Raw genomic sequence first — 26,807 nt, forward strand, 5'->3', positions numbered from 1 at the left:
AATGCTCTGATCAGGACCCCGGCACATTATAAGGTTGCCTGGTCTGCCTCTAATAGATGCTGGGGACAAGCAGCACAGACCACTACCTGTGTGAGCTGCTTGTGAGATATAGCTTGGATGGATGCCTAAAGTGCCAGAAAGTAGCTGAAAAGCTCTTGTTCAAAAACTTCCTCTTAAATTAGTCTGAGTGTACCGCTTTCTTTCTTTCAGGGGTGTTTAGTTATATCAGCGTTGTGGAGCCTTGGGCTTGCATTCAGATGCTTAAGCATTACAAAGATGCATGTCTTCAGATCTTTGCAGGATGCACAAAGGAAGACTTACTGATTTTACAGATGAAGGTGAAATAGTTACCACAGGGGGGAGTGCTTTCAAAAGCAAAACATGAGACTATAGCTAAGCCTAGATGTTGCTCTTAATAGTTCTAAAGATAAACAGTAGTTAGACACTTTTTAAGGCATTACGTGAGCTCCAGGCTCCATTTCGGGGTGGGGCCTGCACTTTTTCACAACGAAACCGTGCTGAATTTAAGCTCTCAAATTGCCTTGCTGTAGAGGAGGGGTAAGAGGAAATACTTGAAATGCAAAGGGACAAACATTAATGATGCCATGTCTGTTACAGGGCGTGGGATTTATTCCAATGTGCTGGGATTTCTTGGTGGTGTTTCTTGGGCCATGTTGGTGGCAAGGACATGTCAGCTGTATCCAAATGCTTTAGCATCCACGTTAGTTCACAAATTCTTCCTAATTTTTTCCAAGTGGTAAGTATATGATGGAGCTACGTGATTTGTAGATCTTGTGTAAACTAATTATATTGTGGGCAGAATTGCGATTATGTCTGTGGCTAACAATGTTATCACTAAGTTATGATGGGCAAAGTAACAGGGAAGTTGCACATCTTTCAATGTGATGCCCTTGAAATCCATCCTAGGAAGCTGAGAGCTGATTGCTGTACACTAGGTGTGTACTCAAGAAAATAATTTGGTATTATTCAGATCTGGGTATCCAGAATATCATATATATTCAGTATTCCTGATATTTAGATCCAAAAATACTAGTATAGTATTTGAGTCTGGATTTAATTTGGGAATTCAAATATATTCTATTTGAATATTATTAGTTCTATTATTCCTTGTGGGGGAACCTATTGGGAGGGCAGGGGGTGCATTTTTGTGCAAACTCCACAAAAATCACAGCAAACCTAGCTCTTCCTGTCCACTACAGATCTCTCAAGTTTCAAGATTGGATCAATTTTATGGGTTCCTAAAAAGCTGCCCCCAGCTACTATCCATTGTTTGCTATTGGGGGGAGTGGAATTCCAAGACTTTCCTGGGTAAAGAAAACAAAACACATGGGGGCAATCCCTGGCCAAAAGAGAGCTGGTTTAGTGTGGTGGTTAAGAGCGGTGAAACTTGTAGCCAGCTGGGTGACCTTGGGTCAGTCACAGCTCTCTGGAGCTCTCTCAGCTCCACTCTACTCACAGGGTGATTGTTGTGGGGATAATAGTGACATACTTTGTAAACTGCTCTGAGTGGATGTTAAGTTGTCCTGAAGGGCAGTATATAAATCAAATGTGATCCTAGGACATAAAAGGCAAACCATGTTGTCAACGACTCACTTCTCATCCCTGCATATGTGCAGAATGTGGGGCCCTCCCCACTGCCTCCTGGGGCTTCCAGAGGCCTGGAAAGACTCTGCAAGGCTGCGGGAAGGCCCACTGCCATGGCACCACGCCTTCCTGCTGCCTTGGCAGCTGGGCAGGGATGAGGTGGGCAGACTGCTGCTTTCTCCTTGCTCAGCTGATCCACAGGCGAGGGAGAGTGGCAGCGGAACTAGACTGCTGCTCAGCTGGGCAGGGAGAAGGCTTTTTCCCTGCTCAGTTGATCTGGGGGCGGGGGTGGGGCGGCAGCGGAGCCACCTGTCTGCCCGCCGTTCAGCTAGGCAGCAAGAAAGCTTTCTCCCCGCCCAGCTGATTCGTAGGTAAAGGGGGCAGCAACGGAGCCTGCCTACCCGCTGCTGAGCTGGGCAGGAAGAAGGCAGGCTCCCTCCCCACATGGTCTTCCCACCGCCTCTGCCGGCTGCGGGGCCTTGGGAGGGCCTTACTAGTGCAGCCCTAGCCCATTGTATTTGTTTTTACAATGGGCTCTGTTGCTAGTTATGTTATAAAAGCCAGTTCTAGTGCTTTGTGAACCCACAAAGCCCAGTAGAACCAATGTCAAATCAAAGAATCTCAGCAGAACCAAAGTGAAGCAAGGGACATTGTTGCAAGTCTAACAGAACCACAGTCACTCACAGAAGCCAGGCAGAACCCTGGGCCAGCATGGTAACACAACAGAACAGAAACAAGTATAAACACAGCACCAGTCCCATCAACCTAGCACAAACAAAGTTCACTGGAGGCAATTCAGAGCAATAACTCTTAGCAGTTCTTTAATACAAGCAAAAAGCAACCTGCCCTCCTTTAACTACAGCAACAAATATTACACAACCACCAGAAAACAAGCAACCCCCCACAAGAGCAAAAGCAATTAAAGTTTTAAAAGAAAGTTTAAAAGGAAAGAAAATGATTGCCTCTTACCCTACACCTCCTCAACCCTACACCAGGCTAAACCCCCACCCTCAAACCAGGAAAAAAAATATGACTTTCAAACCCCCACCCTCAAACCAGGAAAAAAAATATGACTTTCAAACCAGGCAGCAGTTCCTCAGATGTTCCTCCAAGCAGGCAGCAATTCCTCAGGTCATCCTGCAGGCTGCAGCAGTAATCCAAAGGCCAGGGGCAAATCCGCAAGGCAGACCCCCGACCCCCCCCCCCCGAGGCTGAGCACTCACAGCACACTCTCCAGTAATTTTACTCAAAGTAGAGTCTGGTCTGACCAAGCCTGTTTTTATGTTCTTGGAAAAAAGTTGAAAAAGGCTCTCCCATCAAAGAATCCCTGCAATTGGCAGACAACTAGATCTTCTCCACCTATTGGTCATTCCCTCCCTCCCTCCTTTCCCTGCTGCCTGCAGGGGGTAAAATCCTGGGAAAGAACAGGAGAAGCCAGTGTTGTTTGGATATATTTCCTATTCAGGAAAACCAAATTGCACAGCCCTATTATATATGTGACTCCTTATTGTAGTCTGGATGGATTTCCTAAAGCTGTAGCATAGTGATTAAATGGCTGGGAAGCGAATTAGCACTCTGTTCATTTTACTACCTCTACTGCTATGAACTTTGCAGGTGGCCTTGGGTAAGCCAGTCCTCTCAGCCCCAGCTGTATTGTGTTTTAAATGGTGTGATCCACCCTGAGCCTGCTTGCAGGAAGGGCGGAATAGAAGCTGGATAAAATAAATAACATTGACTTCTTTCACTGCTCTGAGTGGGGTACTAATCTGTCTAGAAAAGCAGTATATAAGTGCAGTTGTTGTTGTTTTTGCTAGGCCTTGAGGGCCTGTTTTGATCAGATATTCCTGACTTTCATGTTCGCATTTTTAGCTCGTAGATAGTTAACCATGTATGGTTCCTAGTTAAACTTTTAGTTCCCTTAGGCAAACATTATAAAGAATTTACAAATTGCATGTTGGTCAGTTGACTGCCTATTTGAGAGTCTTCAAAAGTTCCACAAAGCCAAGAATGCTACTGTGTAGGTGGTAGCTTAGCAGCCTGAATAACCGTGATTAACCAGGGCCGATTCCAGACGGCCCTCTGGAATCCAAAATGTTGTGCGTTGTTGCGCGTCATCGCGCGGAAAACGCGAAATATCGCGTTTTCTCGCGCGAGTTTTGCGCGACCTCGCGCAAAACTCGCGCAAGAAAACGCGATATTTCGCATTTTCCGCGCGATGACGCGCAACAACGCGCAACGTTTTGGATTGCAGAGGGCTGTCTGGAATTGGCCCTGATCTCGTGAGAGTTTGGGAAGCTAAGTAAGGGCTAGCCAAGCTATGCAGAGGAAGTCAATGGCAAACCACCTCTGTTCATCTCTTGTCTTGGCACACAATTTATTTAGGTGGTAGATTATCTTTTTTAAAAAAACACCGTAATCTTTTGTTAGCAGGAATACAGTGAAGGTTGTTTGCCCCTGAGCCCTGTGGTGGGTAGGGCCAGACCTCGCAAGGTAGCCATGCAGCTCCTACTGGCCACCTGCTGCAGCTGTAAACATCTCCAAAGATAGAATCATAGGGTTGGAAGGGACCTCTAAGGTCATCTAATCCAATCCCCTGCACAATGCAGGAAATTCACAGCTCCCCCCCCCCCCACCTGGTGCCCTTACTGCATGCCCAGAATATGGCAAAACATGAAGAATTGTTTTGAAACTGTATGCTTACCCTGGTGTTCCAGAATAAAATGCTGTAGAGAAGAACTGTTCAGTAAATTGTTAACATTTATAGAAACCTTAAACTGGTTCTTTCCTTTTTTAAAAAGGTACTGTTTTACCATTTTTCTGTAAGTAGCATAGTATTTAAACGGTTGATGAAAGCTTCTTTTGTAGTGAAGGCAGATCAGTCCTTGACCAAACCTTTATTTAGGTGGTCAAATAGCCAGCCCTAAAATAATGGTGTTCTTTTTGTGCTGCAAAAAGTGTCTCTCCCTGAGATAAAAATTCCAGTTGGTCTCGCTTTTTTTTTCACTAACAGGCAAAAGAGGATTGAGCAAGTCAACTCTTGCCTGACTGTAAAGCTCCGGGTCTGTTAAGCTGTCACCTCTTCCTTAATCCTTTGCTTATCAGAAAACATACGTGTTCTCTATGCCCCTCTCCTTTGCTGCTGAGGGAGAGGTAACGACATGTGACTTTGAAACCCAAGTTCAAATGAATACAGGAGTGTGGGATATTAATATTCCGGACCATGTGCATACATGAACCTGGCCTGTTGTCACTGAGGTTCCTTTTGCAGGGAATGGCCAAATCCTGTCTTGCTGAAACAGCCTGAAGAAAGTAACCTCAACCTGCCAATCTGGGACCCCAGGGTATGTACAACATGTGGTTTTTTTAAATTATCCCATCTTCCTGGGCAGCTGTGGTGGCAGGGCTTTAAGAGGTAGCTGCCTTCTCTGAAAGAGGAATTGAGGTCTTCGGTTCCCATAAACAAAGCTGTCATTGCTTCTGATACCATTAATAAGTGCAATTGAGATCAACATGACAGTATGTACCAGCTGTACCCAAGGGATTGGTTACAATGGATGTAAAATCCTTCCTTACCTTGGATGCTAGGTAGACTGTCTTTTCCGCTGAACACAGATTGGGTTGTGGGGGCTGTATCTTCAGGCCCTTTGAGCCCAATATTTATATCAGTTCTCCAACTTGTTGCAGCTATGGATGCTTTGGGAATTTTAAGAGGTAATGGGCCCAGTCACAAAATGGCCTCCATGGGGGGGCAGTCACAAAGCAAGGCAAGCATCCTCCTAGGATGATGCAGGTATTTCCAACTGGATGAGGCCACACTGGGAATCTCTGTTCTAGTGATGCCTCGAAAGTTGCCATTTATTATGGTACAAGTTTTTGTGGACTCGAGCCCACATCAGATGCTGGGAGCTAAAACTTCATGCCGTAATGTATCGGCCTTCAGGGTATCACTAGTGGTTTTCTGAAGTTGTTGTATTCAGGCTCTTGGTAACTCTTCTTGTAAAGGAGATCTGTGCTTCTGTGTGTGGCCAAAGACCAGCCAGCGAGTACATAGCTGAGATGGGATTTGAACATGAAGGATACATCCAGTTCATACAGTTCAAGGTAATGCCCTTAAATGCATTCCTTCAAATGTCACAGGTAAATCCATCTGACCGGAACCATCTCATGCCCATCATCACTCCAGCCTATCCACAGCAGAACTCCACCTATAATGTGTCAACCTCAACCCGAGCAGTCATGGTAGAAGAATTCAAACAAGGTAATTCTTGTCAGCCTCCCCCTAGTATCCTCCTCTCCTTAAATATGCTGTCTTGCATAGAGGGGACGTGCCAGGAACCACGAATGATTCTAGCAAGGCTGACACAAAGACCTTTTAAGGCTTATGTCTGAAGATTAGTTTATACACAGCTAGAACACAAGAGAAAAACTTGCATCCCAAATCGCTTATAATTTGTGAAAATCTAGTAGGAATACATTCCCCTGGATCAGCCCAAGTTTCAGTGAGTAGCTGTGTTGGTCTGCAGTAGAAGAACAAGATGCACATCCAGCGATGCCTTAAAGACCAACAAGATTTTCAGGGTATGTCTGAAGAAGGGAGCTTTGACTCTCAAAAGCTTGTACCCTGAAAATTTTATTGGTCTTTAAGGTGTCGCTAGACTTGCATCTTCTTATATCAGATCTAGTAATAGTCACTAACTTCTCTGTTATGATGGTGTTGTTAAATAGCTGTTTGATAAAGCCCCATAAGTGATACGTGTTTATATATCCTTCTTTTCTCCCCAGTGGAGACCAAAAGTGGATTGCAACATCCCCTCCTCCCTTTTGCCCTTACAATGACCCTGTAGACAGAATGAGCGCCCAAGGTCACACAGCGCACTTGCGTCAGAGTGGGGATTTGAACCTGGGTTTCCCAGATTCTCATCCAGTGCTCTAGCTAGTACATCATGCCAGGTCTCTGAATTCTGGATGTTCAGTACATAGAAGTCCTTTTTTTGATGGGGCCATCATCAAGTGATGAATGTGAAAGAATGAACTGGTCTTGAGGGAGCTTACAAGAGGAGGAGGTGGCAGTAATGTGGTTCTTGGAGCTGGGAGTGGTGGTATTGATGGCAGCAGAACAGAGGCATAGCAGAACTAAATGCTTCTTCTGTCTGGGGCCTCTCCTTCCTTGTTGAAGGCAGCAATACCTAGTTTTGACAGAGGCGGCTATGGATCTGCATTTTCTTCTCTTTGGACCAAAATTCAAACTCTAAATCTAGTCAAGCCCAGAAGCCCTCCTGCTTTTAGGAGATAGAGTGTTGATGCCCCCCAAAGTAATCACCTGCAGTTATTCTCTCATTCACCCTCTCTTCCCTTGCCCCTCTTCAAATTAAGAAAATGGAGTAGCTTTTGAAAATTACAAATATGTGTGTACATAAATATAAACATGTTAAGTGCCTGGTGGTGGAGTGAGGTTTCTTTTGAGAGCCTGTTGAAAGTATGAACTAGGGAAGAAAAATCAGTTTGGAGTAGGTAGAAGAATGAGCAGGGAGAAATAACAGCTCTCCACAGCAGATACCACACTTACAGAAGGTATGCCTGTCTGTTCTAACACCGTGTGGCATGATCTCTATGCGAGATGTAACCTGAAAGTGTTGAGTGAGGGTGACGGTGGCAAACTGGGTGAGTGGAAAGAGATGGGGAAGACCCTGGAAGGGAATGCTGAAGGCCAAATGATGTGAGCCTCCATTGTACGTCAAAGCTGCATAGAAGAGACTATCCTGCTCAGACCTTCCCCAGATGCTTAAAGCAAATAACTTTGTGGTTTCATATTTTGATAGGTCTTATGGTTGTAGATGAGATTCTCCAAGGAAAACTGGAGTGGTCAAAGTTGCTTGAACCACCAAACTTTTTCCAGAAGTACAAGTATGTAAGGCTACATTAGTTTCCAAAATCTTCCTTTGTGTTGACTGACAGAACTATCTAATAATTTCATCGCACACCCCTTTTATACCTTGCTTTGTCTTGTAAGAATTCTGACAGACTCTTACTAAATGGAAGCTGCCTGTCATATGAAAAAATTGGAGCTAAGAACAGAGTTAAAGCTGTAGATTTATGGTGGTTTGCTCTGTGGCAAAAAAGCAGGATGGAAAACGTCATTGTTTCTTTTCGTAAATAAGAATAATGTACTTTTTACTACTTAGCAGAATGCCCCCTAGTGATTAGTGTAGTATTCTGGGGTCAGAGAATGATGCGTGACCTCTTAACAACAAATTAGCTTCTAAAATTTATTATTTCCTGATGTTCAGCTAACATTTCAAAGTTTTTGAGGTGACCTACCATCAGTGCTACTACTGGGCTATCCGGCCTATAGCAGTAATGTAGCATCTGCACCAAGACTTTGATTATCCAGTGAACAAGAGATGCAGATGTGCGAGACCTGTGTGTGAAGGCTTAAGACAAAGAAATTCAGCTAGCATTTGGAAAGATCTTGCACTTTCAACTGTCAAAACTGACTGGATGTTGGCTTTCTACATTCTTTCCAGGCATTACATTGTACTGATTGCCAGTTCGTCAACTGAAGAGCACCATTTGGAATGGTGAGTCTCCTCAAATCATCACACCGATCTAGTAATAAAGTGGCTGACCCCCTTAATCACAAAAGCAGCAAAATCAGGCCACCCACAGGAAAAAAAATTGAATCTGAACATGATCTGGCAACTTCATAGATATGCAGAAGACGTTGCCTTCATTTCACTCCTAAACAGAGTTACACCCTTCTAAGTCCTTGCTCAATGTCAAATAATGCCGGGGAGCACTGTGTGTTGAGAACAGTTGGGCGGTTAAGAGGGAAGGGGGTGTGGGTTGGAGAAAAAATTGGCCTGTGGAAGTTCCTGAGAGTTGATAGAATGCTTGAAGGGGGGGGGGAGACCTCAGAAGAGGGTGGGATTTCCAAAGCATTCCCTCTTCCTTTGATTCCCTCTGGACCGCCATGTTGTTACTTCTAATTACAAACTTCATGGTAGAGTGCCTGTTTTGAAACAGGAAAAAATAGCCTGCCCGTAGAAATGGTTTCTGTATACTTGAGAGACTCCCGAGGCATACAGAGAAGTCCTGGCCTATAAATTTTAAAAAACGCAGTTTCTCCCAGTCTTATAAAAAGCTTTTTATTACTCTTAGAATTAGGAGTCAAGTTAAAGGGGGCAGGGAGAGACAGAAGTGGGGAAGTTAGCTTGCTTGTGTTTATAGTATCCTGGGGGAAGGCTGGAGATTTGGGTCACTCATGCAGAATCACAAAATTCAATTTTGGGAGGAATAACTAGCTACGAAGACATATACCGAAGCCCCTCTAACTCTTTCTTGCTAATCCTATATGTATTTTGCAGCTTGTAATTAGGGTCATCTTTTCAGCAGTGGTAGTTCAATCCATTAATGCACAATTTGAGAAAGATAATCAACAATATAGGAAGAGATACAGAGACCACTGTCTTTCAGATTTGAGATGTTAACACCAGTATCTGTCTATTTTATTACTCCTTAAGATTATATACTTCTCTAATGAGTGTATTTTGGTCACTTTTTTCAGAAAAGCCAATTGAATGGTCAGACCAGACACTTTTGCCTGATCCTACTAGAGACCATACACTGACCCAAAAATGCATATGCAAATGGCTGTATTGTTGAGTTCCAGACTGAAGCTGTAGCTCTTCTGTGACTCACTTGATATGTATCCTAAATAGCCCGAACTCATAGGCTTTAAGTTGATTGCAATCTTGTTGGTGGGCAGAGATAAAAGTTGCTGAATATGGATAAATGCTATCACAATGTGCAACAATGCTGGAGTCACAGCAGTTTGGTAGCATCCTAGGCAAATGTGCTGAAAGCATTCCATATGAGGATAAGTAGCTGGAAGTCCTGAGACTTGTTTTCTGCCCCGCTTTCCTCAGCAGCAAAGATGAGGGGGATGTATAAGGAGTAATGTCTATGGCCAGGGTGCTGGCAGGTGGTTTCTGAAGGGAACGGGTGGGACGGTACACTTGTCTTCTATCTAACTTTCAGCAAAGTGGTGTTCTCTAAAGTGAGTTTTTCTGGGCAAACTTTGTCTTAAAGAAAAATCTATTACATATTGGAAAAAATGGACATGCATACTGGAAGAAATTGAGAAGGTTGAATAGTGTCCTTGTCTGAGTGAACATACTGCCTGGCTGTTTCACATCTGTAAAAATAATACTGTTCCCTTTCTCTGATAGTGGAGGAGACAATGCAGGATGGGCAAGTCTTTGCACATGTTCCATAGACAGGGCTGTTCAAATTAGGCAACTAACTAGTTAGTAGTAGAAGTAATATCTCAGTTCTCGTCCTGTCTGCTCTGCAGTCTGGTCCTCTTCTCTCGCTTTCAGAACTTTTTGCATCATTTCTTTTTCCCCCCTCCCTCTCCTTTATTTGGTCTTTGACTACTCTAAAGCAAGAGGATGCTTTCTTCAGGAAAGGAATTCAGGAGCGACAGTTTGTGTGCAGGAGGAAGATTCCCTCAGTGACTTCTCAGGTCCACTCATCCTGACTGACTTGAGAGTGGCCTGGCAGGGTCCTGTACTAAGAACTTGGACACCTCTCCTCTCAAAAGGTGCATCAGCCTACCTGACCAACACGAGGGCGGTGGTTTGCCAGCGGTGTGTACTGGAAAGGATGGCCAGCTTTCCTCCCCAGAGCCACAAATGGAGGTGGCCGTGTGGGAAGACTTGCAGCAGGAGCCACATGCCACATCTGAAGCAACCGACAGCTGGACGAGTAGTAATAGTCCTTGTACAAAGAGAGGAGCTGCAGGCTGATTCAGACTTTACTTTTCCACTTGCTAACAAGTCCTCCACAGTGAAAGTGGCATCTTCAGAGTATCAACAACACCCCACTGCAGTAGTGGATGATATATCCCAGACATGTCTGGCTCCTGGCATGGTGTTGTTTGTCAACTAAATAATCAAGGAAAAGGGAATATAATTCTTCCATCTGACCACCAGAGGGCCCCACATAACTAATACATCTCCTTTAGCATCCTTTCCTCAAATAACTATATTTTTTTCTTTACACTTTAGCAAGTGGATCAAGAAAAAGCCGCTAACATTGTAAAGAGGTGCAGCTGCAGGGCCTTATCCTCTTCCTGTCTCTAATTTTTCTCAATCCTTCCCAAAGCTCTTAGACACTGAGCTGCAGATCCCCAGCCCCATGTACACGCCCACACTTTTCTCTCCCCTTCATCCCCCACAGAAGCAGAATCGATCTAGGCCTTTTCAGAATTTAGTTCTTCAGCAACCAGCCTCCAATCCCTACTGCTTCTGTTTCAACAGAAGCTGTTCAAAAAGAGTCCACCTTTAAGACTAACCAATTTTATTGTAGCATAAGTTTTCGAGAATCAAGTTCTCTTCGTCAGATGCATGGTAGAGAAACTGGTCAAATATAGAAGAGGAGGGGGGAGAAGGGGAGGAGAGAGAAGATGCAGTTAGGGGGGGGGGAGAGAGGGATGTAACCAAAACATTCCTTTGTTCAGTTGTTCATTCCTTTGGTTACATCCCTCTCTCTCCCCCCCTAACTGCATCCTCTCCTCCCCTTCTCCCCCCTCCTCTTCTATATTTGACCAGTTTCTGTACCATGCATCTGACGAAGAGAACTTGATTCTCGAAAGCTTATGCTACAATAAAATTGGTTAGTCTTAAAGGTGCTACTGGACTCTTTTTGATTTTGCTACCACAGACTAACACGGCTAACTCCTCTGCAACAGAAGCTGTTGAATCTATTCTTCTGGTCAGTGTGGAAGATTTCTTTCCTACTGTCTGAAGGAGAAGTAATAGAATGGTCAGGGGATGAATTGCCCTATCCTCTCAGACTTCTCCCCTCTCAGGCTGTAGTACTTTATAATTATTAAGATCTTGATAGCCCTTCAGTGAGCGGGTATCCGCCTTCCCTCATGGGTTACGATGGTTTCATCTGAGATGGTCAATGCTATCAGTTGCCTCAGACTGTCAGTGGTGAATTGGCCTGTCTTGTATGAGGAAAAATTACCTTGGGAACTGCCTAGAAGTTTTATCTCCCCCTCCCCCAACAGTCCTCTAATTACTTCAGGTGTGTTTGATGGATGTATCTGAGGCTGTACAGGTCACCGCAGTCAGGATATCAAAGGAACAGGATTGTTTTCCCAAAGACTAAGGGTGATGTGCTCTATTTTTCCTTTTATGTAAGCACCATGAAACTGCAGCCTTGTCTACTAGGGCGTCATATTCCTGTTGGCCAGGTCTTCCATTCCATGGTCTGTGAGTAAGCTCCAGGATGCCTCTTTTCCCTCAGAGCTCCAGGATGCCTCTTTTCCCTCAGAGCTCAGCAAAAACATCCTCAAGATTCACAAAGCAGTTACCTATCTGGTGGACTCTAACCTTGAAGCCGTCCTGTGATCTTCCAAGACAATAGCAGATGGAGTTGTGGCCTGCAGGCACTTCTGGTGGAGGAACTGGAACATAAATTTGTCAGATCCTTCTAAGGAGTCAAGTCTTTCTTCAGGGTAAGAAATTCTTTAGTAATGCAGCTCTCCACGATCTCCCTCTGAAAACAGAAAAAGTGTGCAATACCAGTTGTATCTATAATACATGATAGAAGACAATCCTGGTAAGGTACACATCTCCAGAACTCGCTTGGAATTATCCAGATACCAGCCCAGGTCTGCTATTTCTTCCTTTCAAACAAGCGGCACGAACACCAGCAACCAGCTCGACTTGCCAGTAGGGGGCCACCTCTGCCATTTTATCAAGCTTAAGTGGCAACATCCACAAATAATGGATGGTTCGGAAAGTCATGGAAGACAAATATTTCTAATTTCTGTGGATTCCAAATAGTTTGTTCCATTGCCAGTTGGCACACAAGCCTCAGTACTCAGTACATATAATCCCTTTTAGACATAGAGACCGTAGAGCCAGTACCGCCCTTGCAAATGGGCTGTGGTGCTTAGTGTTTTCTTCATGGACTCAGAATGAAAGCAGATTGAAAGGTGATCTTGACCTCAAGCAGCTGAACTCACTAGTCAAGATACACAATTTTCATATGGAGACCACAATGGAAGCCGTACAGCTAGAGGCCATTTAGCCTCCCTAGACATTCTGTCTAAATGTACCAACTCATCTCAAGCATTGCATGTTTCTTCTGGTTGCCTGTGATCCCAGCACTTCCTGATTGCAGTCATTCCATTTGGCTTGTCGTCTGTCTCAGGGACTTGGTTGATGGTGGCCCTGGTCCCCCAGCTGCCACTCCAGGTCAGCCATCTCTTTTTGCAGTAGGGCAATCTGCCAATACATTCCTAGTTGTTCAGGTGCAGGGAGAGTGGTGTTGGAGATCATCTCATGCTCTGCTGCACGCAGATTCCTAAGAGAACCAGGACAATAGTTTGCTTATTTCATTCTAGTCCCTTAGGCATCTAAGAATCCTATTTGATACCTGTCTAGACAGCCTTCTCTTCCCAAACTTTGTGTTTAAATTTTTAAATGCCATCTCAGTGGATTACATGATTCTGGTTTAATTACATGACTTCATGATCTCAGTGAAGACATGGACAACACATGAACATGAAGCTGCCTTATACAGAATCAGGCCATCGGTCCACCAAGGTCAATATTGTCTACTCTGGCAGCTGGCTCTCCAGGGTCTCAGGTAGAGGTCTTCCACATCGCCTGTTCCTTTTAACTGGAGATGCTGGGAATTGAACCTGGGACCTTCTGCTTGCAAAGCAGAGGCTCTTCTGTTGGACCACAGCCTATCTTCAAGACTCCTTTCCAAATTCTTGCAGTAGTTTTTCTTTTCAGGATGTTGTCAGTTATGTCTTCAAATAGCAGATGTCAACATTCAGGCTATCCTGCTGGTTGCTTCACCATCCCAATCTGTCACCTTTCTTTCTTACTACTGAAATCACCCTGTTTGCATGGGAAACCTGTGTGGATGGCCAGACAGTGCCAGGGCAATGGACAGCACTGTGAGGCCTCGTGCAAAATTGGTTGGAGCAGAAATGGGTGTACATAGCCCTTTGGGCTCTCCAGCCACATCTTTTAGGAACTGGTCCTGCTGAACATAGACAATGTGACCATCAGGACATATATCCATTAGCAAGGAGCATGCAGTCCTGCCAACAAGAAAGCAGCATGTGTTATGTGTCACCAAGTTGCCTCAGACTTATGCCTCCTCCCCCCCGGTATGAATTATGTACTCCCCCCCCCATACATCCTCTCATTGACAGCTTTGCTCAGGTCTTGTAAACAGAAGGCCATGGGTTCTGTCATTCAATCAATCTATCTCATGTTGAGTCGCCTTCCTTTCCTGTTGCGTTCTACATTTCCTAGCATTATAGCCTTTTCCATTGAGTCTTCTTATGATACTTATTTTTTATTTTTATTTTATTTGTTTAAATTTGTATTCCGTCCTCCCTGCACCAGCAAAGCTCAGTGCAGATATGACTACAGTACAATAGCCTCATTTTTGTTATTTTAGCTTCTAGGCTTGGTTTGATCTAGAACCTACTTATTCAGGCTTGGTTTGATCTAGAACCCACTTATTTGTGTTATGGATATCTGTGGTATCCATAAACTTCTCCTCCAGCACCCCATTTTGGATGAATCGTTTTTCTTCCTGTCAGCTGTCTTCATTGTCCTACATTCATATCCATACATAGTAATGGGGTACAGCATAGTATGAATCACCTTGATCTCCAGCAACACTTCCTTGCTGAAGGATCTTTCCTAGACTTCATAGCTGCCTTTCAAGACATAGATCCAGCAGAATGGGAGCTTAACCCCAGGACTTCAGAGGTATGTAGAAGAAATTTGGGTTTCCTTCCTAGACTTCTCCAGCAAATCATCAGGTCCCCAGGTCTTACTCCCATTTCCCTTGAAACAGGCAGAAGCATATGCCTGATGCAGGACTGGCCACCAGCTCTTTGCCTAAGCCTCTTATAGTGAGAGCCCTTAGGAAGATCAGATTTGTGAGTGGGTAATCCTAGTGATTTCTGACTAGTCTTGGAGGAAGTGGATATTGGACCTTGTTCAGCTAATAGTCCACCATGGCTCATTTCCACGATCTTCTCCACCCAGATCCAGTCTTGCCTCAACAGTCATCCATACCATCTTAGCTTCTTGGAGAGATTGTGTCCCAAATCCTGGATGTTACTCCCCTTTCTGACTAGTTAGACTTGTTCCCCAGACAGGACTATATTCATTAAGCAAGTGAGAAGAGTAACCTTTCCCGGATTCCCTCTATCCACTGTTTTATTCATGGTTAAGTTCTGTTTTCTTGCTAGTTGAGGAATAGCAAGAATCCATTTTTTTTTGCATGGTAGCTCTTAAAAAGCATATCACCTTCATACTTTTTCTTCCTATTCTGGAGCAACCATAATTGAGAATGTCTGCTGCCTCTTATCCCAGACAGCCAGATGTTGGCCACATTGACTCCTCATGTTGAACTGTACTTTTATTTGAAGATGCATGTAATGGGAAAATTATTCAGAGTTCTTCAAGAATTCTCATAAATTAGGATTATTCAACATGCTTAAATTATTAAAACACCAGTTAGTTGAAGTGGCAGATGTACTCAGTGTGGACCTTAGAGTCGCTCTACGTGAGACATCTGACATGTGAAGAACATGTTTCAGGAGATGCAACGGTAGCCAGAAAGGGTAGTTTAAGAAGACAGTGGCAGGGCAAAGGCTTTGCTATACACTGGAGCTGTGTGGAGAGGCTGTAAAATGCCAGAAGGGAAACTTCAGCCCATTATAACTTCTCCAGGCCCAAGCCCGACTCTGGAAGGCAGCTCCAGTCCATTTCCATTCCTTGTTGCCCTCTGGTTGCGATTCCACACATTTTAGACTGGAGAGGTGAAATGGACAGAGCCTTCCGGGAGGTTGAAGATGAAATAACAAACCCTCTGAGGAGTGATCTCTGCCAGCTCTGTCTTTTGAAACTACCCTCTTGTAGAGAGGTAAATTAACAGATCCTTTGGCTCTGTCTTTTTAAACCACTTCCCAGCTAACATTGCATCTCCCTAGACTTGAGCATCCTCGTATAAGAGGCCTCGTGTAGAGGGATCCTTAGTCGTGTGATGTTTCTTACATTTATCATATTACTACTCTCTTAGGCCACATGGTGTCACATTTCAGTTGGTGGTTAGAAGCACCTAGCCATTTTTCAGCAAAATACGAATTGAACTTTGAGTTTTTAAAATTTATTTTTTAGGGTTGGCCTAGTGGAATCTAAAATCCGTGTGCTTGTTGGGAACTTGGAGCGGAATGAATTTATAACAATTGCGCATGTAAATCCGCAGTCCTTCCCTGGGACCAAAGAACAATACAAAGAGTGAGTTAATGTTTTGTGGGCTTCTTCAACCATGAAGCATGCAGCAATATTGGGGAGGAATTTCATAACTGAGAATTTTTTTTTGGTATTGTAACTTAATTGAGGGGGAGGAATAGCTGATTGAGTAGGCTGGTTAATCTTTCTTGTACCTACTCATTCTATCCTGAAAATTTTCCCTGCTTTGCCAGCCACCCACCCTCAATTGCCAGGCTTCTTTCTGTGTCAAAGCCCAGGTGGCGGAAAGATAGTAAAAGAAAGTAGAAGCAACCTTTTGCAGAGGTGTGGGGAGGGGGGGGAGGGGAAGGGTTAAGCGGCCCCTTCTTACCTTATAGAGATACTCCCCAGTTGTATTAGGTGGACTGCAAACCCCAATGTTGCCTTCATAACGTGTATCTCCCACTTAGTGTAATAATCTACAGGGACCTGCCAAGAAGGCCACCTTCCTGCACAAGTTATACTAAAGCTAGATGTGCATTCAACTTAATAATTTTCTTACATCTCTAACGCTGGCACTACCTAACCAGTCATTATCAATTTACATGCTGTCCTGGGTCACTCTCTCTTTTCAGGAGCAGCTACATATCCATGTGGTTCCTTGGAATAATTTTTAAGAAAGCAGAGAATGCTGAGAGTGTGAACATTGACTTAACCTATGATATCCAGTCATTCACAGATACAGGTAAATCTTGTTTCCAAATCCTGTTCTGAACAGTCTAAGATGGTCTGCCAAAGGGGCTCTGTTTATATGGGAGTTTATGTATAAACTAATGTTTAATTTGGTAGGCCAAGTCCTACTGAGATTAGGGAGCGATGCCTACAGAACGTACAAATTTAATGTCAAATTTAAGCCTTCTCTAAAATAGCACATGGCAGCCTTGTAAAAGAGAAGGAGCATTTTTTGCAAACAGCACTTAATGGGTAACACTCACCATGTGCCGACTTAATTGATTGCGATATAGCAATCTGGCAGTAATATTATAATGATCTGCTGCATTGCAACTGTGTATTAATTCACACCTTTCATTATGGAAAGAAGTCTCTAAAGATATTCGTTGTGGAAGGGAAATATGCAGGCTGTATCTGTTTCCTTACAAACCAGCAACAAAGAGTTAGATTGTTAAAGTGAAAGCTGGGAACTCATACATGGTTACTATAGCACAGTAACGTTATCCAATTTTAAACAAAACCAACCAGTGGGGAGGGATGACTGCCTTGGGGGATAAGGTAAGAAAAATGGCACTGGTTGGATCCTGCAAAAATGCATACCTTCTCATTAACATGGTTTCCATTGATGCTTTTACTGTAGTCTTTCCTAAAAGATTGAACCAAACCAGGTTTGGGAAGCAGTACAGGGGGTAATGCAGAAGCAAGATAAATAGAGGCTGAGCAGTTCCATGCTGAAAGTGAAAGTCTTGGATCAGAGAGGCATATGGCTGCCCAATCGCCATACTTAGCTGTGAGTACACAAAACCAGGCTTAATGGTTCAGATCCCAGTAGCAGAACAGTCTGCCCATGGTACAGCAGTGGTCCCCTCCCAACGCTGACCCCTTGCTGGGGGATTTACAAGGTAGGATAGGGAAGAACTATGTCTTGTCTGGTTCTTACTGCATTGTTTTCTGCTTCTGGAATTCCGTCTCCACATTGTTTTATGTATTATGTCTGATATTTCTTTGCACGTTTTCTAATTTTTGTAAACCTCTTGTGTTAAATGACTCATACAATTTAATTGCATTGTTTTACACTGCATTTGTTTTTGAGTTTTGGGTGGTTTGCGCACAGGGAGGGGCTTATGCGGTCTCCCCGTTGCTGTTGTGGTTGCAGATAAAACGCAGCAGCAGGGCTTCTTTACGGCAGGTTTCCGTGTCTCAGCAGTGGTGCCTCCCTCTTCTGGGCCACCAGACATTTTGCAATTTTTTTAAAAAAATGGCATTACAATCCATATAACATAACAATTTTATGTGAATTGCCAGCTTTCATTTTTTAAAAAAAGTCTAGCCTCTTCCATTGTAAAAATATACCTTTCCCCTTATATCCTCAAGTGAAGGAGCTAGATACTTTAAAAAAAGAAAGAAAAAAAGCTGAGTATTCAGAGAATCTGTTTTACATATTTCTTCAAGGGTATGATAACATTCTAGTGCTGACTTGCAAAAAAATAAAACCTCTCAGGGGTGGGAGGTGGGGTGGCAGCTGCAGGAACAGGGGGAAATGAATGTCACATGGGTAGGAAAACTTGAATTTTCTCACCCAGCAAGCAGCCATCCAGGCTTTACTGCGCTCCTCCCAAACTTTGGGGCAGAGCTGGGGGAGCCCCTAGAGATGTACAGCTGCACCATGATGCTGTGGGGAAGTAGGAAAAAAACCTGCTTCTCTACAGCATTGAACCTGGAACAGACAACTTGTGCAGAAATGGCATCAGTGGGAAAGGTGAAGGTATAAGTAAAGTGTGCATTATCCTAAGGGCCATTGCAATGCATGTTTCACTTCAGATGCAGACAAGCTCTTAATTCTTTCGGCATTTAGTTTACAGGCAAGCAAATAACATCAACATGTTGAAAGGAGGTATGAAAATTGAAGCTACTCATGTGAAGAAGAAACAGCTTCATTATTACTTGCCCACAGACTTCTTGCAAAGGAGGAAGAAGGTGTGATCAAACTTCTGGCTTTACCCCTTTTCTTAAAATACTTAAAATTCAAGCGCGCAACAAAAAAGATGCTAAGACAATTTTTTTCCAACAGAGTATGCCAGATATTGGTCAGAATGCTTGTGGGATTGTGTTGAAAAGGGCATCTGTGGATGAAGGCTGCTCGGACAGGAACGCAGATGCTGGAACACAATACACAGCTGCTCCTCCATTCAACCGGATGGCTGAACTCGGCAGCACTTCTGCTTTGAAGGAAACTGGAAGGTGGGCAGGCTTCAGTATGCTATACGAAATTCACAGTAAGACCTTTTCGAACAGGGTTGAGGAGTTTGCAAAGTTGAGAATCACTGGTCTAGTGGTTAGCCTTGAAGGCTGATATATTGGAAACCTAAGTTGCTGTCCTGGAAGACTCACTGCTGATTTTTAAGACACTAGAGCGCTCAGCTACTCCTGTGTCAAGTAATGTCTGGAGTTGGGTCCGCTCTGATTCCGCTCTCTCTATTCTGCCTCCCTGGCACATAGTGCCTGTTACAGGAATGTCATGGTCACCATCTTGCTGTGACTCCATCCCACGGTGGTAGGGTGAGAGCGTCACACTGGAATGTGGGAAGCCCATCCCTGGTTCTCTTATGGAGACCCTCTGTATTCTTTCATTATTGAAATGATGCTGAGATAGCATAAGAGTGGGGCTTAAGGCCCAAGGAGTCTGGCCTGTGGCTAGCATATGATGATTGCTTAAGGTGTGAGAGGCCCTGGGTTCATATCTTAAACTAGTCCTGCCTGGGGGCGGGGGGTATAGCTATAGGATCATAGCTCTACACATGCTTTTCTATGTGTAAAGCTCCAGGTTCAATCCCTGGGAGGATAGTTTTGAACTGGTGTTGGGGAAAGAATCTTGCCTGAATCAAATCAAAGAATACTGGGCTTTCAGGCAGTTTCTTACGCAAGTGACTGGCAAAGCATGCAGCAGGTCCCAGGTTCAATCCATGGCATCTCCAGCTTAAAGGATCCGGCAGTAGATGGAAGTGAAAGACCTCTGCCTGAAACTGGAGATCCCGTCCACTGTCAGAGTACACAATACTGATTTTGATGGACCAATGGCCTCACTCAGTGTAAGGTAGCTTCCATGTATTTAAGTTAGCAAAGTCCTTAGCCAGAGTTCCACGTTCCCATCCTGATAGAACAATACCTAGAACAACAATTTTCAGTCATTTAAGGGCTATGCATCCAATGTCTGCTGGACTTTTGCAGTAGTATGAGGACTCTGATCTTTATTTCAGATACTATCATTTTTAACAGGATAAACCTTTGCTCGGGTTTTAGTGACCATTTTATGGTGGAGTTGTGCAGGTCCTGTAATGTAGGCTGTAATTCAACGAGTGCTGTCTTCGACAGGAGTGCTGCTCTTCAAAGAACCACCGTCTTCACAAGTCGAGAGAAGCCATCAAACGTCATCCGGGCTTTGCTGCCTGTACAACAGGCCTCTTTCCCAGTGATTGGTTCGCGTACGTATAAAAGGAACCAATGAGGATTTTCTCTCTGCAAGTCTGAACAGTGAGACTCAACGTAGTTTTCTTTTATTTTCGCAGGGTTGGGTTCCACAGTTGCAATGGAAGTGGCTCCATCTCAAAGTGCCTGCAGCATCTCCACAGTTGTAGGGCAAAATGTTATTCCTCCAATAATTGCCCCTATCTCTACATACTCCCCACAGCATCTGAATGCGGTAACTTCAATAATCTCTAAAAATGCCTCTCCTCACAAGAGAAGCCATTCACCTTGCTCGGAAGAATGTTTTAAAAGGCTGAAAGATGTAGAAAAGGTAAGGAGCTCTTGGCACTCGGAAGTGCCAGTATTTGCTTTGCATTGTGGAGGTCCTAGTTCAAAGGGTGCTGTGGGGCCAAACTAGATGTTATGGCAGAAATGGGTCCAACCCACTCCCACAAACACCATTTTAGAGGAGAATTCAGCCATTTAAAAACGGCCACCGGGGCCCAGTGACGGCCTGTGGCACAGCAGCACCATGCAGTCTTGAACCCCATAATAACAATAACAACAAACACAATATTTGATTTATATGCTGCCATTCAGGACTACTTAATACCCACTCAGAGCAGTTTACAAAGTGTGTTATCCCCACAACAATCACCCTATGAGGTGAGTGGGGCTGAGAGAGCTCTGGAAAAGCTGTGACTGACCCAAGGTCACCCAGCTGGCTTCAAGCAGAGGAGTGGGGAATCAAACCCGATTCTCCAGATTAGAGTCCCACTGCTCTTAACCACTACACCAAACCGGCTCAGTTTGGCTTTCAGGTGCTGAAATAGGCCTCACACAACTATTTTGAAAAGGTGAGGGGAACAAGATTGCATGGTACTGCTGCACCACAGGCCCTATTGCAGCAATTTTCAAATGGACAAATTTGCCTTTAAAATGGCATCAGTGGCTGTTGGTTGGACTTATGTCCACCAGAATATCTAGTTTGGCTCTTAAGTGAATGGTGCTGGGGACCAACACTTCCCTAAACTGCCACACTGTTCAGAGCAAAAAACAGAGTTAGATGGATAAGAGGGCAACTTCATATCTAGAGGTTAGAAATCACCATTTTGGTTATGGGCTCTGTAGCCATTTTGAATGACCCGCTGCCTAACTAAAACAATCCCTAGAGGAAACTCCCAAAGAACCAAATCCATCTTCTGTCTCCCTTGAAATACCACCTCAGTCTAGTTCCTGCAGAGTTGAAAAAGGACTTGATCAAACCCAGGCTGGGGCCAAATTCTGAAATGGTGACCGAATGGTGGTGTCTGTTTACAGGGAGAAGCTCAATGCAACAGTGTGAGATGCAGAAATGAGAAGGAAAAACTGCTCCGTAGGGCCTCAAATACTTCCCCCCCCTTCTCCCCCCTCTCTAGTCCCCAAATGCTTCTTTCTTTGCACTAACTCAGCCATAGACACTTAAGGCTACAATCCTATGCAGACTGATTTGGAGACCAAGAACCAAGTGTTACGTTGTTTAATGAGTTGGGTCAAGGTTCTGATCTCACTCTCATTGTCCTCAGTCGGATGGCAGCTACTGGTAATTAATTTCCCAAGCACCCTAGGGGCCTGATTCTGTTTGGTACCATGATGTGGGGAGAGGAGGGGCTTCAGCCTATATGCCACATTGTGTTTCCCAAGACTAAACAGCCAGCCCCTAGGGGACTGCCCCATTTTGGGGCTGTATGTGCACTGTGGGGAGCTTGTTAAACATGTGATGTCCATAGCCCCATGTCCCATTGAACATGAGAATTTCTTCGAAGTGGACAGTGCGGGATTATGCTTCAAGACTTCAGAAAGGTATCAGAAATATAACACACAAACCCCACATCTCTGCTTGTAGAACCATTCTTTTCAGACAGTAATTCTGGCTTTCCTTTACTTTGTTTGCTGCCCCCTGCATTGCATTGCAAACCAGCATCTTTTTCTATGTGTTTTTTTCCTTCAGGGTATCCATGAGGACTCTCTTTCTGTTCCAGCAACTGACACGTTAAGATCACAGGTAAAGACTGAAACTGTGTTTATCCTTTTTTAAAAGAAGACTGAGATGTGTGGGTTTGTTTTTGTTTTTTTTAAAAAAACCAGTATTTTCTGGAGCCTAAAGGTATCTTGCGTGACAGTTGATGTAGAACCAAATGTTTCCAGTAAATACTGCATTTACATAGATGTTTATACAAACCGTATCAGCTCCATGGTCCATAGGTGTCAAGCAACGAGCATCTAGGTGTTGTGGAGGAACTTTTGGTTATTTTTCTGCTACCGTTGTATCAGCACAATGCCCTCTGATAAAGCTTTATCTGTGTTGTGAGGGTGGCTGAGGATGTAAATCTGGTAAACTTACGGGCTCTTCTGCAGTGTATCTTGCAGATAAAATGGTTCATATCCAGTGTGGTTCAAATGCCCTCTCAGGATGCTATTGGAGCACTGTGGTATGGATGTCTTTCAGCTGGTGAGGCCTAATAAAGCTAACAAGAAGTGTGCAGCCCACCACATTTAAGCTTGAACTTGCCATTTGTGGCTAGTTGTATCTAACTGAGTGGGTTGGTCAGGTGGGTCTAGGAAGTGATAAATGCTTCTCTGAGGGCCAAGCTACAAGTGAGGAATGACACTTGAATGGCAAGTGAACAGACTCACATGTATTCCTCCCTGCTCACTTGCCCTCCACTTGATCATGTGATCGAGTGGAGGGCAAGTGAACAGGGAGGAATACGTGTGAGTCTGTTCACTTGCCGTTCAAGTGTCATTCGTCACTTGTAGCTTGACCCTGAGAGGGGTTGTAGTCCTGGCCCCTTTGATCGCTCTGAAGAAGTCATTGCTGGACCTGATGGGCTGGCCTTTTATTTTTTGACAAGGCACTCAAACTAGTGGTGGCTGCACATCTTCAAGGAGGTTATGTAGCCCCATTTCTGGAGACACCTCTTGAGGAAGTGAGGGCCATCGTCCTTTGATGCTTCCGCTCTTACATGGCTGGCTGGTTACTGCCAGCCTTAGGGAACTGCTGCTCAACCTAGTGGCATTTATGCATTTCCATCTTGACCCTCATGGTATCTCACATCTACACAAAATGGTTTTGAAGTGTTCGTTGCGGGATTTCACATGCGATGCCACTAATTTACTGACGACAGCCCGCTCTGCTGCTTCTTAACAGCGGATAGAACGGATCCATCATGTATTGTTTAGCTCACCAGTTAAGATCTTGCTTTCAGGCTGTGCTGTGTGTGCCTCCACTTGCAGAGGTTAGTTGAGTAGCAGTTAGTAGTGGTGCCCATCCTTCAAAATGCTTTCCTACTTGAAGCTCACCTACCCTATCGTCATTTAGGCAACAGATGAAAGCATTTCTCACTGCACAGGTTTCTAATTGAAGTTTTAATTCATCTGCTTCTAGCTAGTGGTTTTGTGGCCTGCTTAGTATGACTTTTATGACTTGGTGTTTTAAGAGCAATGTTTTTAACTACTAGAACGATTCTTTTTATACTGTTAATGCCCCTTTATGGGCAATAAATAATTTTATTGCTGGCTTTTAATTTTTGTAATCTTGTTTTTAGTCATTTCACTGTTTGTCTTGCACTGTGTCACCTTGAGCAGGTCTTTGGAGAGGCAGCCTGTAAATTTAGAAAAACAAATCTTACTGGGCAGCAGCTATTTTGATCTGTTACAATTAAATTCCAGGATGCTTGGTTTAACACTTTCATTTTCCTTCTGTAGCGACTTTCCAGTAAAGAACTGCCAGATTCATCCTCTCCAATTCCAGCAAGTAGTGTTCGTGTAATTAAAAACTCCATCAGACTGACTCTTAACCGGTAACGATGCCTCTCTTCCAGGTAACAGTAGTAAATATGGAGCATGCTATAGCCATGAATGCCAGCTCTGTTTCATGTACCTGCCTAGGATCAAATTATTGCAATAAGAGCCTATGTGGTGTAATGATAAGAGTATCTGAATAGAGAGATTTGAGAGGTTTGGCCTGAGAGATCTGATTTGAATCTCCGCTCTGCTGTGGAAGCACAGAGAATAGTGTTATAAGCTGCTATGGGTTCCCCTTTGGGGAAAGAGTGGTGTATAAATATCTAAATAAACATGAGTTGTGTGATGGCCATGGCAGAGAGCTTTATTCCATGGGCCTGCCAGGGGTCAAATTATGGTAACCGTACTAGTCACATAGTGGTGTGGAGTGGCAGAGCGTGTACTTGGTGTGTGGAAGGTTCCAGGTTCGATCCCTATTCTCTCCAGTTATTCTTAACTAGAGAGTAGTTGATGTGAAAGACCTTTAGCTAAGACCCTGGAGAACTGCTTTCCCATTGGAGTAGACAGTACTGACCTTGATGGACTGTGATGGTCTTGTGGGAAATGGATTCATTATAAGGGAACCTCGTGTGTTCTTGTGGAGAGAGTTGCTGCAGCTGACTACAAAGTAATGTATCTAAAATATTACAAGGTATGTTTTCCCATGTCCGACTCTGACACCTCCAGTCAAAAGTCTCGGGCAACAAGGCTGGGAAAGGCTTGCACCCAAAACCTTGGAGAGCTGCTGCCAGTCAGCCTAGGCATTGCAAGAGTCTCAGTTCACTCGCCAAACAATTTCAGGCTTGAGGCAGGTACCATCCATAAAGATTCACAGCTCAGTGATGGAGCACATACTTTGCCCATTAAAAGTCCCATCTTCCGTTCCTGGGATCTTGGATAGCCGTGGAAGGACCTCTTCCTGGGATCTTGGAGAAGTACTGCGAGGTCCAGTACTGAGCTAGGTAGATCAGTAGTCCTGCTTTTGTGTTAAAGGCTTGTGGATGCTAGTGGCTGGCACAGCATAAGCAACCTATTCCCATTTAAAGAGTGTTCATTTTCTGTCAACTTCTTTCCCTCCAGGTCCTGAGCTGTCGTAACTGCTGCAGAATTTCCAAGCTGCTCTCCACAACACATCATGGCCTTTGAATATGCCTGTAATATAGCTAACTTGTTGTCTTGGACTGAGTCGACTTCATTTTCACTGTGCAGTTGCACAGCTTTATTTTAAGTCTTGTGTTTGAATTGTTTGTCTTGAGTACAGCATTTTTTGTTACAGAAAAATACCAAAAAAAAAAATTGTCTTGTGCCTGTTTTCCGAAAAGGGCATGGGGAACATAGACTGTTTAGCCCCTGGGTACTCCCACTGATGAGAGTCGGATTACAGCAGAGCAAATAGTCAAAGGGTCTCCCTACACTTTGCAAAGCCCTTGTGTCCATGAATCTCCATCAGATGTGCGAGGGGAGCTTGTCGCTCCGGATGCATGCTGCCCTTTCTGCTTGTGAATGTAGTGCTCAGGGAAAACCAGCTTCAACCCCCGCCCCCCCATACTCCTTCCAGTGCCATTTTTGCATCCTCAACCTGCTTATAGAGCTTGTGCTGTAATTTTCACAATGGGACCATGCAGCCATATAAGTAAAGTGATTTCCAACATTCAGTAGTGACTTTGTGGGGTAGGCTGATGATGCAAAAATGTTGTGGCTGCTCCTGTGTATTACAGTCACGAGAAAAAGGCAGGCATACATCTGGGAGGTACAAAACTCCCATTACGCACCTGATTCAAAGTTGATGTGGTTGACGCCAGGACTTTCTAACATCACTCTGAATCTCCATCATAATTGTATTCTGACTCTATGGCTGTGATCAGGAAATCCACAACTTACCAGGGGGTGGAAGACTGAATACTGGTTTGCAGAACTGAGTATTGTAGATGGGCTTCATCTGGTGGTTTTTGTGAACGTAAGTGGAACAATTTATGCACATAAGGATCTATATATTTGTGTTGTGTTTCTTTCCAAAGGCAATCCCATTAGAGAACTTCGCACTTACATTTCTGCACTGTGTAAATGTCCCATGAAAGCTGCCTCCTGTGGAGGCCCATGAAATAGAGTGCAGTCCCGCCCTCGTTAAGCACTCGTAAGTTCAATTGATTTCAATGGCACATGAATATCATAGGACATAAAATGCTTTATTTGGGGTTGGATTTTACCCTAAGATTCAGAATTGAAAACTGAACCTGACACTAAAATCTGCCACAATATTGAAATGCAAATTGATGACATTTGAATTTTGGAGCTATAAAGGACTGAGGCCTTAATTCAGACTTTTGTCGTCTGCTTTAAAAAACCCTCAAAACAATACTCCATATCTTGTCTACAATATGTAAACTCTTGATCTACCCCCAATTCACTTTTTCTGTAAACTGTGGCTAGGAATTTTGACTTTTATAGAACTTTGAGTAAATTAACCAGTTGCCCAGTTCAAAATCATTGCACAGTTCTGACAAAGTGATTGTTTATGGATAAGAAAATTCTGCCAAAATAGCTGATAGAAATGTCAGGAACAAAAAGTTTACAAAATTATGGTTTGTTATATAGTGTCTCGTAGTAATAGCTGAAATGTATTTTGTAAAAAAAAAAGGGGGATCGTGTGTATTTAAAGTATTTTTGTATGTATTGAAGAAAAACCATCTTTTCAAACAAGCTTAGAAACGTCTGTTGGCCTTTTTTTTAAAAAAAAAGTGTTTCTGGACCACTGCTGTCAGTATGGAAATGTTTCTGGAAGGAAATTTCACTTCAGGCATGCTGGTGACCGTGGATAAGTGTGGAGATTTAAAGTTAAAACAAAAATTGTTTGGGTGCATTACAACATATTTGCTATTGTAAGAGCTATTAATA

At 43.8% G+C, this 26,807-nt stretch overlaps 1 protein-coding gene across 2 annotated transcripts in view; it reads left to right on the top strand.

The window, feature by feature from the left end:
• The window catches only part of PAPOLG (poly(A) polymerase gamma), a 60,466-nt gene extending 33,867 nt beyond the window's left edge, over positions 1–26,599 (top strand). For both annotated transcript variants that reach the window (XM_054996415.1, XM_054996423.1), the window contains 14 exons: positions 619–757; positions 4,874–4,946; positions 5,743–5,863; positions 7,425–7,509; positions 8,130–8,183; positions 15,837–15,956; positions 16,526–16,635; positions 18,478–18,599; positions 18,694–18,863; positions 19,995–20,104; positions 20,189–20,418; positions 22,078–22,131; positions 23,835–23,950; positions 24,993–26,599. In XM_054996415.1, the coding sequence (XP_054852390.1) occupies positions 619–757; positions 4,874–4,946; positions 5,743–5,863; positions 7,425–7,509; positions 8,130–8,183; positions 15,837–15,956; positions 16,526–16,635; positions 18,478–18,599; positions 18,694–18,863; positions 19,995–20,104; positions 20,189–20,418; positions 22,078–22,131; positions 23,835–23,933 (1,487 nt within the window). In that variant the 3' untranslated portion in view covers positions 23,934–23,950; positions 24,993–26,599. The remainder of the gene's footprint in view (positions 1–618; positions 758–4,873; positions 4,947–5,742; positions 5,864–7,424; positions 7,510–8,129; positions 8,184–15,836; positions 15,957–16,525; positions 16,636–18,477; positions 18,600–18,693; positions 18,864–19,994; positions 20,105–20,188; positions 20,419–22,077; positions 22,132–23,834; positions 23,951–24,992) is intronic.
• Positions 26,600–26,807: the final 208 nt, after the last annotated feature.

Source organism: Eublepharis macularius, chromosome 1 (genome assembly GCF_028583425.1).
Source record: "Eublepharis macularius isolate TG4126 chromosome 1, MPM_Emac_v1.0, whole genome shotgun sequence".
Lineage (NCBI taxonomy): Eukaryota > Metazoa > Chordata > Lepidosauria > Squamata > Eublepharidae > Eublepharis > Eublepharis macularius.